At 37.3% G+C, this 16,698-nt stretch overlaps 1 protein-coding gene across 3 annotated transcripts in view; it reads right to left on the bottom strand.

Moving 5' to 3' along the window:
• Window positions 1–16,698, bottom strand: part of nrp2a (neuropilin 2a) — a 199,613-nt gene that overhangs the window by 159,705 nt on the left and 23,210 nt on the right. For 2 of the 3 annotated variants that reach the window (XM_062060193.1, XM_062060202.1), the window contains exon 2: window positions 5,347–5,524. The exons of the other annotated variant lie outside the window; for it this stretch is intronic. In XM_062060193.1, coding sequence (XP_061916177.1) covers window positions 5,347–5,524 — 178 coding nt within the window. The remainder of the gene's footprint in view (window positions 1–5,346; window positions 5,525–16,698) is intronic. 3 annotated transcript variants of the gene reach the window in all.

Genomic DNA, 16,698 nt, shown 5'->3' with positions numbered 1-16,698 from the left:
TCTGCCTTGGCATTGATTTGATTGATTGATTGAAACTTTTATTAGTAGATTGCACAGTACAGTACATATTCCGTACAATTGACCACTAAATGGTAACACCCCAATAAGTTTTTCAACTTGTTTAAGTCGGGGTCCACGTAAATCAATTAATCGTAATTATTAATAATTGATGTGATTGATGAAAGTGGACATTCAACTGATATGTTAATGAGCCTCTTTGTATGTATTTTGTTTTTATACGTCATAATCTGTGCAAAAAAACTTCTTCATTCATTGTTTGTATTTTTATATTTTATTTGTTTATTCAGAGGGGGGGGGGGTTACCCACATATGCGGTCCTCTCCAAGGTTTCTCATAGTCATTCACATTGACGTCCCACTGGGGTGAGTTTTCCTTGCCCGTATGTGGGCTCTGTACCGAGGATGTCGTTGTGGCTTGTACGGCCCTTTGAGACACTTGTGATTTAGGGCTATATAAATAAACATTGATTGATTGATTGATTGATTGATTGGTTTTATTATATGTGTACATGTTTGTATTAAGAAAACTGACAATAAAAATACTTTGAAAAAAACAAACAAACAAACTAACAAAAAAAAACAAAGCAGAGGTTTATATGGAATATTTTTGGCCAATGTAACATCGCACACAGTTTGAACAGTAACACTGTGTAGTGAAGTGAATTATATTTTTATAGCGCTTTTCTCTAGTGACTCAAAGCGCTTTTACATAGTGAAACCCAATATCTAAATCACATTTAAACCAGTGTGGGTGGCACTCATACTTGCCAACCTTGAGACCTTCAAATTCGGGAGATTGGGTGAGGGGGAGAGGGGGAGGGGGGTGTTGAAGTGTGTGTGTGTGTGTGTGGGGGGGGGGGGGGGGGTTTGGTGGTAGCGGGGGCGTATATTGTAGCCCGGAAGAGTTAGGGATGCAAGGGATTCTGGGTATTTGTTCTGTTGTGTTTATGTTGTGTTACGGTGCGGATGTTCTCCCGAAATGCGTTTGTCATTCTTGTTTGGTGTGGGTTCACAGTGTGGCGCATATTTGTAACAGTGTTAAAGTTGTTTATACGTGCACTCTCAGTGTGACCTGTATGGCTGTTGACCAAGTATGTCTTGCAGTCACTTTCGTGTGAATGCAGAAGCCGCATACAACATGTGACTGGGCCGGCACGCTGTTTGTATGGTAAAAAAGCGGTTGGTCAACAGGTTGTAGAGGACGCTAAAGGCAGTGCCATCACGGCACACCCTTAATATTGTTGTCCGGGTGAAAATCGTGAGAAATTCGGGAGAATGGTTGCCCCGGGAGATTTTCGGGAGGGGCACTGAAATTTGTGAGTCTCCCGGAAAAATCGGAAGGGTTGGCAAGTATGGTGGCACTGGGAGCAGGTGGGTAAAGTGTCTTGCCCATGGACACAAGGGCAGTGACTAGGATGGCGGCAGCGGGGATCGAACCTGGAACCCTCAAGTTGCTGGCACGGCCACTCTATCAACCGAGCTATACCGTGTATGAATAGTCAATCAAATGATTCTTTGGTGTAAGACGAGATGGAGCCTGCGTACCACAAGTTTGAGAATCACTGATATAGACGATATACGATATACATTTGGTCGATGATAGAGCTTTTATTACCGTAGAGTCCGAACTATAAGGGCGATACTTCTTTCTCACACTTTAAACCCTACGGCTTATAAGACGGCACAAGCAGGCACAAGACATCAAAACAACGTTGAGAACTTGTTGAATTAGGTTCTGACGTTGAGCAACTCAAACCTAACGTTGAAACAACATGCTTTTTGACGACGTTTAATCAATGTCGAGTTCTGACATTGATCTGACCATTGAATTTTTGGTCATTTCTTAACCAACAACGTGGATCCAACGTTAGACATCAGCATTGTCGCAATTTACAAACAGAACTATTTTTCAACATTGTTTCAAAGTCAGTTTTAAAGGACATGTATGTGTAATCAACATTATATCAATGTCTTGTGCCTGCTGGGCACAGCTAATTTATGGATTTTTCTTCGCTGGTGGATCTACACCTAACATCCACTGTAATGATACCAAGTATAGTAGCGTATCTAGTCGATACTACTATGATTACGTCGATATTTTTTGGCATCACAACATCTTCTTTTGTTTTTTTTAAATGTATATAATGTTTATAAACTCAGGAAATATGTCCCTGGACACATGAAGACTTTGAATATGACCAATGTATGATCCTGTAACGACTTGGTATCGGATTGATACCCAAGTTTGTGGTATGATCCAAAACTAATGTGATGTATCAAACAACAGAAGAATAAATGATTATTACATTTTAACAGAAGTGTAGATAGAACATGTTAAAGGAGAAAGTAAGCAGATATTAACAGTAAACGAACAAGTAGATTAACAATTCATTTTCTACCACTTGTCCTTAATTTTGACAAAATAATAGGATGATAAATGACACAATATGTTGCTGCATATGTCAGCAGCTAAATTAGGAGCCTTTGTTTGTTTACTTACTATCGTATTTTTTGGATTATAAATCGCTCCGGGGTATAAGTCGCACCGGCCGAAAATGCATAATAAAGAAGGAAAAAAACATATATAAGTCGCATTTTTGGGGGAAATTTATTTGATAAAACCCAACACCAAGAATAGATATTTGAAAGGCAATTTAAAATAAATAAAGAATAGTGAACAACAGGCTCAATAAGTGATGATACCAAGTATAGTAACGTATCGAGTCGATACTACTATGATTACCTCGATATTTTATGGCATCACAACATCTTTCGTTTTTTTAAAAATTTATATTATGGTTATAAACTCATAGTATATGAGGCATGAATAACCAACTGAGAACGTGCCTGGTATGTTAACGTAACATATTATGGTAAGAGTCATTCAAATAACTATAACATATAGAACATGCTATACGTTTACCAAACAATCTGTCACTCCTGATCAATTTTCATAGGTACGGAAGTAGTAGCAAGTATTATTTTTTTTTTCACAAAGCACTTCTTCCATGACCCGCCCCGCCAAATTTTTATTGGTTGCCGTGTGTGTGTGTGACGATTGCTGATATACGTCTAGTCTCTTACGTGAATGAGATAAATAATATTATTTGATATTGTATAGGGATGTCCGATAATGGCTTTTTTGCCGATATCCGATATTGTCCAACTCTTAATTACCGATACCGATATCAACCGATACCGATATATACAGTCGTGGAATTAACACATTATTATGCCTAATTTGGACAACCAGGTATGGTGAAGATAAGGTCCTTTTTAAAAAAAATTAATTAAATTAAATAAGATAAATAAATGAAAAACATTTTCTTGAATAAAAAAGAAAGTAAAACAATATAAAAACAGTTACATAGAAACTAGTAATTAATGAAAATGAGTAAAATTAACTGTTAAAGGTTAGTACTATTAGTGGACCAGCAGCACGCACAATCATGTGTGCTTACGGACTGTATCCCTTGCAGACTGTATTGATATATATTGATATATAATGTAGGAACCAGAATATTAATAACAGAAAGAAACAACCCTTTTGTGTGAATGAGTGTGAATGGGGGAGGGAGGTTTTTTGGGTTGGTGCACTAATTGTAAGTGTATCTTGTGTTTTTTATGTTGATTTAAAAAAATAAATAAATAAATTTAAAAAAAAAAACGATACCGATAATAAAAAAAAACATACCGATAATTTCTGATATTACATTTTAAAGCATTTATTGGCCGATAATATCGGCAGACCGATATTATCGGACATCTCTAATGTTTTACGGTAATGTGTTAATAATTTCACACATAAGTCGCTCCTGAGTATAACTCGCACCCCCGGCCAAACTATGAAAAAAACTGCGATTTATAATCCGAAAAATACAATACTAAAAGACGAGTTGTCTTGTATGTTCACTATTTTATTTAAGGACAAACTTGCAATAAGAAACATAAGTTAAATGTACCCTAAGTTTTTTTTTGTTAAAATAAAGCCAATAATGCAATTTTTTGTGGTCCCCTTTATTTAGAAAAGTACCAAAAAGTATCGAAATAATTTTGGTACAGTACCAAAATATTGGTATCGGGACAACGCTAATGAGCAGTATCACCATGAGTTTTTCAAGGTGCGCTTCTCGTTTTATAATACCGTATTTTTCGGAGTATAAGTCACACCGGCCGAAAATGCACAATAAAGAAGGAAAAAAACATATATAAGTCGCACTGGAGTATAAGTCACATTTTGGGGGGAAATGTATTTGATAAAACCCAACACCAAGAATAGACATTTGAAAGGCAATTTAAAATAAATAAAGAATAGTGAACAACAGGCTGAATAAGTGTACGTTATATGAGGCATAAATAACCAACTGAGAACGTGCCTGGTATGTTAACGTAACATATTATGGTAAGAGTCATTCAAATAACTATAACATATAGAACATGCTATACGTTTACCAAACAATCTGTCACTCCTAATCGCTAAATCCCATGAAATCTTATACGTCTAGTCTCTTACATGAATGAGCTAAATAATAATATTTGATATTTTACGGTACTGTGTTAATAATTTCACACATAGGTCGCCCCTGAGTATAGGTCGCACCCCCGGCCAAACTATGAAAAAAACTGCGACTTATAGTCCGAAAAATACGGTAATTACAATTTGAAACAGTATTGTCAACTGTCTGGGATTTTAGTGCGTTTGCACATCTGACTGCCATTTACAGAACAATAGAATGCCTGTGAAAAGGAAATAAAGGTTCATCTGTGTGTAGGATATAAAACTGCACCAAACTGGATTAGACAGAGGAGACGTTTTCCTGCTCTCCACGAGGACAATCCAGATGATCCGCATATGACTCACATCTCTGGGAAAGGAAAGTGACCGGCAGTCACATCCAAACAGCTGGACCTTATTGTCTGTTCCTTCTCTCCGACACTCCCAACGAACCTTAATCATTTCTTTCTTCAGCGCACTTTGGATTCGGAATCGCTTTCCCATTGTGAGCCGCATTCCTAAGGAGGTTACGAGCGGCTGACATGCCCCCGAGCACGGAACTCTAGCCGGTAATTGCCGGAGAAGTGCAGAAGAGGCCGAGATGTTTGCGGTCGCGCTTGAGCCGCGTCCGCCGCGTTATTGTGTGTGATGCCGTTTGTTCCTCCCAACAACAAAACCGCAGTCTACTTACAGGGCTGCAAAGAGCTTGTAAGTACAACAAACGTTTGCCTGGCGAGGGATCCGAATGTTGGCGTCAAACCATCCAGAACCGCTGACCGTGAATTACAAGAGTGGGTAAAAAAAAAACAAAAAAAAAACGTAAGCACTTACTTGCAGTCCAGCCTCTCGATCTCAAAGTGCGGGTTGAAGTTGAGGACGATGCGTTGCGAGGGTTCCGGCGCCGTGATGACCCACTGGCAGTTCTGGTGAGGCGGGTACTCCAGAGGGTATCCCGGGGAGGTGATGTAGCCCGCTTCGCTGGCGTCGAAGATACCCCTGCACTCGGAGGCTGCAATAGGACGACAGAAAAGGGACAACAGAGTTCAAGTTAAAGTTAAAGGCCTACTGAAATGAATTTTTTTTATTCAAACGGGGATAGCAGATCTATTCTATGTGTCATACTTGATCATTTCGCGATATTGCCATATTTTTGCTGAAAGGATTTAGTATAGAACAACGACGATAAAGATCGCAACTTTTGGTATCTGATAAAAAAAAGGCTTGCCCCTACCGGAAGTAGCGTGACGTAGTCAGTTGAACATATACGCAAAGTTCCCTATTGTTTACAATGATGGCCGCATGAAGTGAGAGAGATTCGGACCGAGAAAGCGACGATTTCCCCATTAATTTGAGCGAGGATGAAATATTTTTAAATGAGGAAAGTGCAAGTGAAGGACTAGTGGGGAGTGGAAGATGCTGTGAGAGCCGGGGGTGACCTGATATTCAGCTGGGAATGACTACAACAGTAAATAAACACAAGACATATATATACTCTATTAGCCACAACACAACCAGGCTTATATTTAATATGCCACAAATTAATCCCGCATAAAAACACCTAGGTGTTTGTTATGCTAGCTCCTAGCTACTAGCTTGAGCTAGTTATAGCTCGAGCGGGTAATATGGACGGGATCCTGTATATATAACCCGCCAATACAATTCAAACAACACACACACTCACTCAGCCCAAACAACCGTTCACCTAACCCAAGGTTCATAAAGCTTATATATTTAATCAAAGTTACGTACATGACACGCACGTACTGGCAAGCAATCAAATGTTTGGAAGCGCGCGGGGGTGACCTGATATTCAGCTGGGAATGACTACAACAGTAAATAAACACACGACATATATATACTCTATTAGCCACAACACAACCAGGCTTATATTTAATATGCCACAAATTAATCCTAATGCTAGCTCCTAGCTCCTAGCTACTAGCTCGAGCTAGTTATAGCAAGCGATCAAATGTTTGGAAGCCCAGCTGTGTACTCACGTTATCGCAACTGTGTATCCAAATCAAAGTCCTCCTGGTAAGAGTCTCTGTTGTCCGAGTTCTTCCATCTTGACTGCATCTTTCGGGAATGTAAACAAAGAAGCGCCGGCTGTGTACGTGTTGTTGCTGACTTCCCACGCAAAATAGACACTTCGCACCGACAACTTTCTTCTTTGCTTGCTCAGCTTCTTTCTCCATAATGCAATGAACAAATTGCAACAGATTCACCAACACAGATGTCCAGAATACTGTGGAATAATGAGATGAAAACAGAGCTATTTCGTATTGACTTCAATGGTGTCCGAATACTTCCGTTTCAATGATTGACGTCACACGCATACGTCAACCCTCAGAGGCGTTTCGAACCGGAAGTTTAGCGGGAAATTTAAAATTGCACTTTATAAGTTAACCCGGCCGTATTGGCATGTGTTGCAATGTTAAGATTTCATCATTGATATATAAACTATCAGACTGCGTGGTCGGTAGTAGTGGCTTTCAGTAGGCCTTTAAAGTACCACTGATAGTCACACACACACTAGGTGTGGTGAAATTACCCTCTGCATTTGACCCATCCCCTTGTTCCACCCCCTGGGAGGTGAGGGGAGCAGTGAGCAGCAGCGGTGGCCGCACTCGGGAATCATTTTGTATAGGGATGTCCGATAATATCGGTGCCGATAAATGCTTTAAAATGTAATATCGGAAATGATCGGTACCGGTTTCAAAAAGTAAAATGTATGACTTTTTAAAACGCCGCTGTGTACACGGACGTAGGGAGAAGTACAGAGCGCCAATAAACCTTAAAGGCACTGCCTTTGCGTGCCGACCCAGTCACATAATATCTACGGCTTTTCACGCACACAATTGAATGCCACGCATACTTCACACGTTCTCAATAAAACACAAAATAGTGTTCCCAAAACTGTGATGAGTGTTGATAAATCACACTGCGCGTGCCGTATAACATATTAGCATTTTCTCCTCCCAGTATTGTGGGCGTTTTGATGATCAGCATACATTTTAACCAAGACAGAGACACAAAATGGATTGCACGCCTTATTCTGCTCACTTAACGGACACAATCCACTTAGCACACGTTCAGTAGATCAGCTTTGCGCGTGCTATCAAGTTTGCACGTGTTTAAGTACACAAACTTTAGGGGTGGACAGAACGGGAAGACCGATGGGTCACCGCAAGGGCGGTGCGCCGTAGAAAGGTAAGAAAGAGAAAGGTGAACATGGAGGAAGGAGGAGGAGGAAAAAAGCAAATCCCAAACTAATCTCCTAATAGAGGTGGGGTCTCCAAACCCCGGAATCTTCAATTTGGCCCGCGAGATGACAGAACAAGTTTAATTTCAAAAGGCAACCTAGCCCTACGTGTTTTTATCCATCCATCCATCTTCTTCCGCTTATCCGAGGTCGGGTCGCGGGGGCAGCAGCCTAAGCAGGGAAGCCCAGACTTCCCTCTCCCCAGCCACTTCGTCCAGCTCTTCCCGGGGGATCCCGAGGCGTTCCCAGACCAGCCGGGAGACATAGTCTTCCCAACGTGTCCTGGGTCTTCCCCGTGGCCTCCTACCGGTCGGACGTGCCCTAAACACCTCCCTAGGGAGGCGTTTGGGTGGCATCCTGACCAGATGAGTTTCCGGCGGAGGAAACTTATTTGGGCCGCTTGTACCCGTGATCTTGTCCTTTCGGTCATAACCCAAAGCTCATGACCATAGGTGAGGATGGGAACGTAGATCGACCGGTAAATTGAGAGCTTTGCCTTCCGGCTCAGCTCCTTCTTCACCACAACGGATCGATACAGCGTCCGCATTACTGAAGACGCCGCACCGATCCGCCTGTCGATCTCACGATCCACTCTTCCCTAACTCGTGAACAAGACTCTGAGGTACTTGAACTCCTCCACTTGGGGCAGGGTCTCCTCCCCAACCCGGAGATGGCACTCGACCCTTTTCCGGGTGTTTTTATATTAAATGTATATACCTAGGGGTCTGACAGGTGGCAAAAAGCTGGCATTCTGTGGACAATGTGAGAAACTCAGGTCAGTGACCATGCTGTGTACTTTATTGACATTACAAGCACAGCATGTACCTATATGACCCAACCCAAACAACCTTTCCTAGTCATGGTACAGAAAAAAAAAGTCAACAAACATGGTCACACATACCACAACCTGCTCACTAAACTTTGTGGATATTATTTTTAAAAAAACGTCCCATCACCATAAAAAAAATGGAAATTGCACCCATTTGAATCCATTGCAAGGTATGATGGGAAAAATGCAAAACACTCTCTCTACACTTATCCAGGTTTGACTTTTAGCTGTTTTAAAGAGGTCGCCACGGAAGTAAACAAAGTAGGAGTTGAACTTTCTTAATATTTAATTATAATAATTATTATTTATGTATCCATTTTATTATTATATAATGTAAACACACACACACACACACACACACACACACACACACACACACACACACACACACACACACACACACACACACACACACACACACACTTATAAATGTGTATAATGTATATTACTTTGCATGCAGTCAGCCCCCAGCCAAATTTTTTTTAATCCATCCATCCATTTTCAACCTCTTGTCCCTTTCAAGGCCGCGGGGGGTGCTGGAGCCTATCCCAGCTGCATTCGGGCGGAAGGCGGGGTACACCCTGGACAAGTCGCCACCTCATCACAGGGCCAACACAGATAGATAGACAACATTCACACACACATTCACACACTAGGGACAATTTAGTGTTGCCGATTTAGGGCTATATAAATAAACATTGATTGCCAATCAGCCTATCCCCAGGTGCATGTCTTTGAAAAGAGTTGCAATTTTACTCGACAAAAGTTGCAATTTTATAAGAAAACTTTAAAATTTTGGCAATATTATAATAATAATCTGAATTTTACTAAGCGAAATTATGACAAAAGTCATCATTTTACTCAAAAAATGTCACTATTTTACAAGAACAACAAAAAAAATTGCAATATTGTGGTAGAAGTCAGAATTTTGGCGGTATTATAATTAAAGTCGTAATTGTACCCAACGCAAGTCAAAATTTTACAAGAAAAACTGAACACTTGTGCAGTATTATGATAAAAGTCTGAATTTTACTCACTAACAGTCGCAATTTTACAAGAAAAGTTTAAAATGTTGGCAATTTTATGAAAAGAGTTGCAATTTTACTCGACAAAAGTCACAATTTTATTAGAAAACTTTATAAATTTTGGCAATATTATAATAATAATCTGAATTTTACGAAGCGAAATTATGACAAAAGTCATCATTTTTTACTCAAAAAGGTCACTATTTTACAAGAACAAATTTAAAAAATGGCAATATTGTGGTAAAAGTCAGAATTTTGGCAGTATTATAATAAAAGTCGTGATTTTACTGAAAGCAAGTCAAAATTTTACAAGTAAAACTGAACACTTGTGCAGTATTATGATAAAAGCTGGAATTTTACTCAATAACAGTCGCAATTTTACAAGAAAAGCTTAAAATGTTGGCAATTTTATGAAAAGAGTCGCAATTTTACTCGACACAAGTCACAATTTTAAAAGAAAACTTTAAAATGTTGGCAATATTATAATAATACTCAGAATTTTACTTGGCAAACTTATGACAAGTCATAATTTTACTCAAAAAATTTCACAATTTTACAAGAACAACAAAAAAAATGGCAATATTGTGGTAAAAGTCGGAATTTTGGCAGTATTATAAGTCGTCGTGATTTTACTCAAAGCAAGTCAAAATTCTACAAGAAAAACTGAACACTTGTGCAGTATTATGATAAAAGTTGGAATTTTACTCACTCACAGTCGCAATTTTACAAGAAAAGCTTAAAATGTTGGCAATTTTATGAAAAGAGTCGCAATTTTACTCGACAAAAGTCACAATTTTATAAGAAAACTTTATAAATTTTGGCAATATTATAATAATAATCTAAATTTTACGAAGCTAAATTATGACAAAAGTCATCATTTTTTTACTCAAAAAGGTCACTATTTTACAAGAACAAATTTAAAAAATGGCAATATTGTGGTAAAAGTCAGAATTTTGGCAGTATTATAATAAAAGTCGTGATTTTACTGAAAGCAAGTCAAAATTTTACAAGTAAAACTGAACACTTGTGCAGTATTATGATAAAAGCTGGAATTTTACTCAATAACAGTCGCAATTTTACAAGAAAAGCTTAAAATGTTGGCAATTTTATGAAAAGAGTCGCAATTTTACTCGACACAAGTCACAATTTTAAAAGAAAACTTTAAAATGTTGGCAATATTATAATAATACTCAGAATTTTACTTGGCAAACTTATGACAAGTCATAATTTTACTAAAAAAATTTCACAATTTTACAAGAACAACAAAAAAAATGGCAATATTGTGGTAAAAGTCGGAATTTTGGCAGTATTATAATAAGTCGTGATTTTACTCAAAGCAAGTCAAAATTCTACAAGAAAAACTGAACACTTGTGCAGTATTATGATAAAAGTTGGAATTTTACTCAATAACAGTCGCAATTTTACAAGAAAAGTTTAAAATGTTGGCAATTTTATGAAAAGAGTCGTAATTTTACTCGACACAAGTCACAATTTTAATAGAAAACTTTAAAATGTTGGCAATATTATAATAATACTCAGAATTTTACTTGGCAAACTTATGACAAGTCATAATTTTACTCAAAAAATTTCACAATTTTACAAGAACAAAAAAAATGGCAATATTGTGGTAAAAGTCGGAATTTTGGCAGTATTATAATAAGTCGTGATTTTACTCAAAGCAAGTCAAAATTCTACAAGAAAAATTGAACACTTGTGCAGTATTATGATAAAAGCTGGAATTTTACTCACTAACAGTCCCAATTTTACAAGAAAAGCTTAAAATGTTGGCAATTTTATGAAAAGAGTCACAATTTTACTCGACAAAAGTCACAATTTTTTAAGAAGGCGGGGTACACCCTGGACAAGTCGCCACCTCATCGCAGGGCCAACACAGATAGACAGACAACATTCACACTCACAATCACACACTAGGGACAATTTAGTGTTGCCAATCAACCTATCCCCAGGTGCATGTCTTTGGAGGTGGGAGGAAGCCGGAGTAGCCCAGTTAAAAAGTTTGGACACCCCTGTATTAAAGGAAGGATGTGTGTGTGTGTGTGTGTGTGTGTGTGTGTGTGTGTGTGTGTGTGTGGGGGGGGCAAAAACAAAGAAAGCAATTTAGGTCTTCAATTTGGAGGAAATTGGAAAAACTTCTCCATTGTGGATTCTCAATGCAAGCAGCTAATAAAACAATACAATATCATCAGAGCCACATTTTCTGTTTACACACACACACACACACACACACACACACACACACACACACACACACACACACACACGCACACGCACACACACACACACACTCAGCCCCCTTCCACACCCAGGCTCTTATCTCCCCACACCCCCGTGGGGAGCATTCTCCAAGTGTAATTGTTGCTCCAGCAAGCCAATCTGCAAACATTAGAACACATTCTCCGATCCTATCGCCCTCTCCCAGGAACAATAGCCCGCCAATGGCATGGCTCGGCAGGCGGAGACAGGAAGTGACACGCAGACGGCCTGTCTAGCGGGGGGCTCTGGGGGTCACCCCGACTCTGTAATGAGAAACTAATGCAACAACAAAGTCGCCTTTTTCTCGGCTCCGTGTTATCTCCCCCAAAACACGGCGAACACACGTGCGCGTACAAAAAGGAACATGTATATAAATATCCCGCACACACACACACACACACACACACACATCTTAGTACACAAAAGGGCCTTTTATTACTTCTGCATTGCAATAGATTTGCAGACATTATTAGTTTTTTTTACAGGAGCCAGGCTGATAGGCATTCTCCATGACAACGGCGAGGAGTGGGGGTTGGTGTGTGAGTGTGTGTGTGTAGCTGCTGAGGACCTATAGATGTAATGAAATGTATGGTCTTGAATGCAAAGTGATATTATGGCTGGCGTCTATTGGCGAAACAAGAGAAACAGCTCTATAATAGACACGCGGCGGCTCTAAGCACTCAGCTAGATCCCTTCTTGACATAAATGGGTTGATATTTTCTTAAAAAAAAAAAAAGAGAGAAAGTTTATGCAAACAACAATAAAGGAAGTGTGCGGGGGGAAAAAAAAAAAAGCGCCACAGGCTTGAAGTGTAATAGACCCTTCAAGCGTTGACATTTCCACCGCCTATTGTGCTTAAAAGGCACGCTTAAGATTCTTTGACATTTGAAAGAGCGGCGATGGCTTCCTTTGAGGAGAGACGCCCTCCTGCCTCATGCCTGGCACAGATTTGAGCATATTTTTGGAAGGACAAAAAAGAAAAAAAAAAAAGGTAGACATGGCCCTTAGAGCAACACCCATGCATGCTCAGGAAAGGCCCGCCACTGAGGACCTGTCATTTGCAGACATATTGAGAAGTTGAAGGGTTTCCGAAAGGCCACACACAGATTCAAATGTAGTCATGAGTATTTATGTCTATCCATCACCACACACACACACACACACACACACACACACACACACACACACACACACACACACACACACACACACACACACACACACACACACACACACACACACACACACACACTTGTATTTGTTACCTTCTTGAGACATGAGCATAATGCCTACCTCTTTAGGACCACCCTTTCTAGATATATAAAGATTTGTATTTACAACATTAATAATATATACATACTATGCAAATATAAAAAAGCTTGTTGTGAAAAATTTGTTAGAATTTCACAAGAAAAAGGTCACAATTTCACAAGAAAAACTTAGAATGTTGACAGTTTTATAATAAAAGTCGTGATTTTACTCAAAGCAAGTCAAAATTCTACAAGAAAAACTGAACACTTGTGCAGTATTATGATAAAAGTTGGAATTTTACTCAAAAACAGTCGCAATTTTACAAGAAAAGCTTAAAATGTTGGCAATTTTATGAAAAGAGTCGTAATTTTACTCGACACAAGTCACAATTTTATAAGAAAACTTCAAAATGTTGTCAATATTATAATAATAATCTGAATTTTACTTGGCAAAATTATGACAAAAGTCATTATTTTACTCAAAATATGTCACTATTTTACAAGAACAACAAAAAAATGGCAATATTGTGGTAAAAGTCAGAATTTTGGCAGTATTATAATAAGTTGTGATTTTACTGAAAGCAAGTCAAAATTTTACAAGAAAAACTGAAAACTTGTGCAGTATTATGATAAAAGTTGGAATTTTACAAGAAAAGCTTAAAATGTTGGCAATTTTATGAAAAGAGTCGTAATTTTACTCGGCACAAGTCACAATTTAATCAGAAAACTTTAACATTTTGGCAATGTTGTAATAATAATCTGAATTTTACTTGGCAAAATTATGACAAAGGTCATAATTTTACTCAAAAAATTTCACTATTTAACAGGAACAACAAAAAAATGGCAATATTGTGGTAAAAGTCAGAATTTTGGCAGTATTACAATAAAAGTCGTGATTTTACTCAAAGCAAGTCAAAATTCTACAAGAAAAACTGAACACTTGTGCAGTATTAGGATAAAAGTTGGAATTTTACTCACTAACAGTCGCAATTTTACAACAAAAGCTTAAAATGTTGGCAATTTTATGAAAAGAGTCATAATTTTACTCAGCACAAGTCACAATTTTATAAGAAAACTTTAACATTTTGGCAATGTAATAATAATCTGAATTTTACTAAGCGAAATTATGACAAAAGTCATAATTTTACTCAAATAATTTCACTATTTTACAAGAACAACAAAAAAATGGCAATATTGTGGTAAAAGTCAGAATTTTGGCAGTATTATAATAAGTCGTGATTTTACTGAAAGCAAGTCAAAATTTTACAAGAAAAACTGAACACTTGTGCAGTATTATGATAAAAGTTGGAATTTTACAAGAAAAGCTTAAAATGTTGGCAATTTTATGAAAAGAGTCGTAATTTTACTCGGCACAAGTCACAATTTTATAAGAAAACTTTAAAATTTTGGCAATGTTGTAATAATAATCTGAATTTTACTAAGCGAAATTATGACAAAAGTCATCATTTTACTCAAAAAATGTCACTATTTTACAAGAACAACAAAAAAATGGCAATATTGTGGTAAAAGTCAGAATTTTGGCAGTATTATAATAAGTCGTGATTTTACTGAAAGCAAGTCAAAATTTTACAAGAAAAACTGAACACTTGTGCAGTATTATGATCAAAGTTGGAATTTTACTCATTAACAGTCGCAATTTTACAAGAAAAGCTTAAAATGTTGGCAATTTTATGAAAAGAGTCGTAATTTTACTCGACACAAGTCACAATTTTATAAGAAGACTTTAACATTCTGGCAAAAATTATAATAATAATCTGAATTTTACTTGGCAAAATTATGACAAAAGTCATACTTTTACTCAAATAATTTCACTATTTTACAAGAACAACAAAAAAATGGCAATATTGTGGTAAAAGTCAGAATTTTGGCAGTATTATAATAAAAGTCGTGATTTTACTCAAAGCAAGTCAAAATTCTACAAGAAAAACTGAACACTTGTGCAGTATTATGATAAAAGCTGGAATTTTACTCACTAACAGTCTCAATTTTACAACAAAAGCTTAAAATGTTGGCAATTTTATGAAAAGAGTCGTAATTTTACTCGGCACAAGTCACAATTTTATAAGAAAACTTTAAAAATTTGGCAATATTGTAATAATAATCTGAATTTTACTAAGCGAAATTATGACAAAAGTCATCATTTTACTCAAAAAATGTCAGTATTTTACAAGAACAACAAAAAAAATGGCAATATCGTGATAAAAGTCAGAATTTTGGCAGTATTATATTCCATCCATTTTGTACCGCTTGTCCCTTTTGGGGTTGCGGGGGGTGCTGGAGCCTATCTCAGCTGCATTCGGGCGGAAGGCGGGGTACACCCTGGACAAGTGGCCACCTCATCGCAGGGCCAGTATTATAATAAAAGTCGTACTTTACTCAACGCAAGTCAAAATTTTACAAGTAAAACTGAACACTTGTGCAGTATTATGATAAAAGCTGGAATTGTACTCAATAACAGTCGCAATTTTACAAGAAAAGCTTAAAATGTTGGCAATTTTATGAAACGAGTCGCAATTTTACTCGACAAAAGTCACAATTTTATAAGAAAACTTAAAAATGTTGGTAATATTATAATAATAATCGGAATTTTACTTGGCAAAATTATGACAAATGTCATAATTTTACTCAAAAAACTTCACTATTTTACAAGAACAACAAAAAAATGGCAATATTATGGTAAAAGTCAGAATTTTGGCAGTATTATAATAAGTCGTGATTTTACTCAAAGCAAGTCAAAATTCGACAAGAAAAACTGAACACTCGTGCAGTATTATGATAAAAGCTGGAATTGTACTCAATAACAGTCGCAATTTTACAAGAAAAGCTTAAAATGTTGGCAATTTTATGAAAAGAGTCGCAATTTTACTCGACAAAAGTCACAATTTTATAAGAAAACTTTAAAATTTTGGCCATATTATAATAATAATCTGAATTTTACTAAGCGAAATTATGACAAAGTCATCATTTTACTCAAAAAGGTCACTATTTTACAAGAACAACAAAAAATGGCAATAATGTGATAAAAGTCCGAATTTTATATGACAAATGTCACCATTTTGAATCAAATAGTAATAATTTTACGAGAAAATATTGCTATATTACACAAGCAGAAAGAATATGAGAAATTGTTCCCAAGAAAAAAGTCGACACATTGTGAGAAAAAGACTGCTTTTAGTCAAAATTTTTTGTTGTGGAATTTTTTGTTTGTAATTGGTTTTTAATCTTCATTATTTACTTCAAGTTATTACAGTATGTCTCTATATACATATGCATTTATTTATTGTATTCATTTTGGCCAAAGGGGGCGCATTTCAATTTCGCACACACACTTGTTGTTACATATGTTGAACAGAGGGGGAGCACTTTTAAAAGCGACACACAGTCAATTGGAAAAACCCCTCCTTTTTGGGACCACCCTCATTTTGATAGATTCCACCACCAGGGGTGCAAATGAGACATTCTCTATTAGATGCAATCAGCACAGGAAGTCGTAAAACCAGCTGTTCACCTGGCGGGTTTTTT

This window comes from Entelurus aequoreus, linkage group LG01 (assembly GCF_033978785.1).
Source record: "Entelurus aequoreus isolate RoL-2023_Sb linkage group LG01, RoL_Eaeq_v1.1, whole genome shotgun sequence".
Taxonomy (NCBI): Eukaryota; Metazoa; Chordata; class Actinopteri; order Syngnathiformes; family Syngnathidae; genus Entelurus; species Entelurus aequoreus.
This window is presented reverse-complemented; position numbering and strand designations above follow the sequence as displayed.